A 2,026-nucleotide genomic window follows, 5' to 3' on the forward strand; every position below is an offset into this window, starting at 1 on the left:
AGAGCCATTTAAAAAATTCAAACCAACAGAAATATTAGTTTGTAAAAATATAATGAAAAAAATTGGTATAAAATAAACACAATTGTAAATCATCCAAAATATGAGGTCAGAGATTTTATTCTTAGACAAAAGAAATGTATTTATTATTTCAAGCTCATATACAATTTTCAAATTGATTATTTTCAGTTTCTACTCTCATCTTTTTGCAGGAAAAAAGTAATATATCAAAACATACCATGATCCATTGGTCTAACATATATTGTTGATCAAGGCAGTGAAAAATTCCATGGGATACTGCACTACAGTAATCATGGTGCAAGGTATGGGTATACATTATTTTATTCAGGATTTTATTTTAAATGATTTATTTCTGATTTTCTATTTTAAAATAATGTTATATCAATTTTATGACTTTGATATGTTAAAAATCAAGTTTAAAAGTAAGAGTTTCTCTTTCCTTTCAACTACTAATATATAGATCAATAGAGAAGGTAATATTTTCTAATCATAGGCTTACATTGTATACATTAGGAATCAGCATTTGATTTTATTTTGGAAACAGAGATCAGTTCAAGAAAAGTTCTCATGTGGCTGGTAATCATTTATTCCAAGGTATATGCACTCAGATTGTAAAAATATAAAACCAGATTTTAACATTTCTTTCTGCAACAATGCCTTTCATTCTAGAAAATCTGTGTGGTTCAGGCATCGTATTTCCTGTCAATAGCACCAACTCCATATTCCCCACCTTCCTGCTGACAGGCATCCCTGGGCTGGAGACTCAGCACACCTGGATCTCCGTATGTTTCTGTGCCATGTTCTTCATTTCCCTGGTGGGCAATGTGACCATCATGACAGTTATCTGGTGGGAACAGTCCCTCCATGTGCCTATGTACCTCTTCCTGGCCATGCTAGCTGCCTCTGACCTTGGTCTGTCCCTCTTCACCTACCCCACAATGCTGAGGATCTTCTGGTTAGATGCTCGAGAGCTGACTCACTCTTTATGCTTCACCCAAATGTTCTTTATTCACACTTTCCAAGTTTTTGAGTCTGCTGTCATACTGGCAATGGCCTTTGATCGATATGTTGCTATTTCCCATCCCTTGCACTATACTTCCATCCTCACCAATGGCATAATTGTTAGGATAGGTTTGGCTATTTTTGTGCGTACCTTGACTTTACAGGTGCCCTTTCCCATCCTCTTGGGGAGGCTGTGCTTCTGTCACTCCAATGTACTTTCTCATTCCTACTGCTTGCATCCTGATATCATAAAACTCTCCTGCTCCAACACAAGGATTAACAGCATTCTTGGACTCTTTGTGGTGCTCTCCACCATGGGACTTGATTTTCTCCTCATTCTCCTTTCTTATGTGCTGATCCTGAAAACTGTACTGAGCATTGCATCCCATGGTGGCCGCCTCAAGGCCCTGAGCACCTGCATCTCTCACCTCTGTGCTGTGGTCCTCTTCTTCACACCTATGATCTGCCTCTCTCTGCTGCACCGCTTTGGCCCAAGACTTCCATCACACATCTATGTGGCCATAGCCAATGTGCATTTCTTCATTCCTCCTGTGATGAACCCCATTGTCTATGTGGTGAAAACCAAGCAGATAAGAAACAAAATTCTGAAACTCTTTGTCAAGAAAGAATGTGAAAAAACCCGTATCACATCTGTAACATAAATCTTGGATAATGGGTATAAAATTAATAGTTTTGAGACCAAAACTTTTAATTTAAATGATTATTTATGTCTATCTCTCTATGTCCATAGGAGAAAAATTAGTAAAAGTGTTAGTATGTTGTATTTTCACAATGTGCACAAACTGTGCTTCCCTGTTTCATCTGTAGCTATTGATTAAATTTATCATGTAATTTTTCTTTTCCTAATTACTATTTACCACAGACTTTTGGACCCATATTGCAAAACACAGCTTGTGTTTTTTCTTCAGTCCTCCAGAAGACAAAACTTCATTAGATTTTGCACCATTTTCATATACCAATTTAGTTAACTATTCATTCAGTATGT

At 36.8% G+C, this 2,026-nt stretch overlaps 1 protein-coding gene across 1 annotated transcript; it reads left to right on the forward strand.

Moving 5' to 3' along the window:
- The first annotated feature begins 671 nt into the window (after nucleotides 1–671).
- Nucleotides 672–1,682, forward strand: LOC119537100 (olfactory receptor 51G2-like). Its single transcript, XM_037839700.1, has one exon. It carries the CDS (start codon nucleotides 672–674, stop codon nucleotides 1,680–1,682), a length of 1,011 nt encoding a protein of 336 aa, XP_037695628.1.
- Nucleotides 1,683–2,026: the final 344 nt, after the last annotated feature.

This window comes from Choloepus didactylus, chromosome 6 (genome assembly GCF_015220235.1).
Source record: "Choloepus didactylus isolate mChoDid1 chromosome 6, mChoDid1.pri, whole genome shotgun sequence".
Lineage (NCBI taxonomy): Eukaryota > Metazoa > Chordata > Mammalia > Pilosa > Megalonychidae > Choloepus > Choloepus didactylus.

Coding starts and splice junctions, on each gene's coding strand:
- LOC119537100 (XM_037839700.1), top strand. CDS start 672: ATGCCTTTCATTCTAGAAAATCTGTGTGGTTCAGGCATCGTATTTCCT.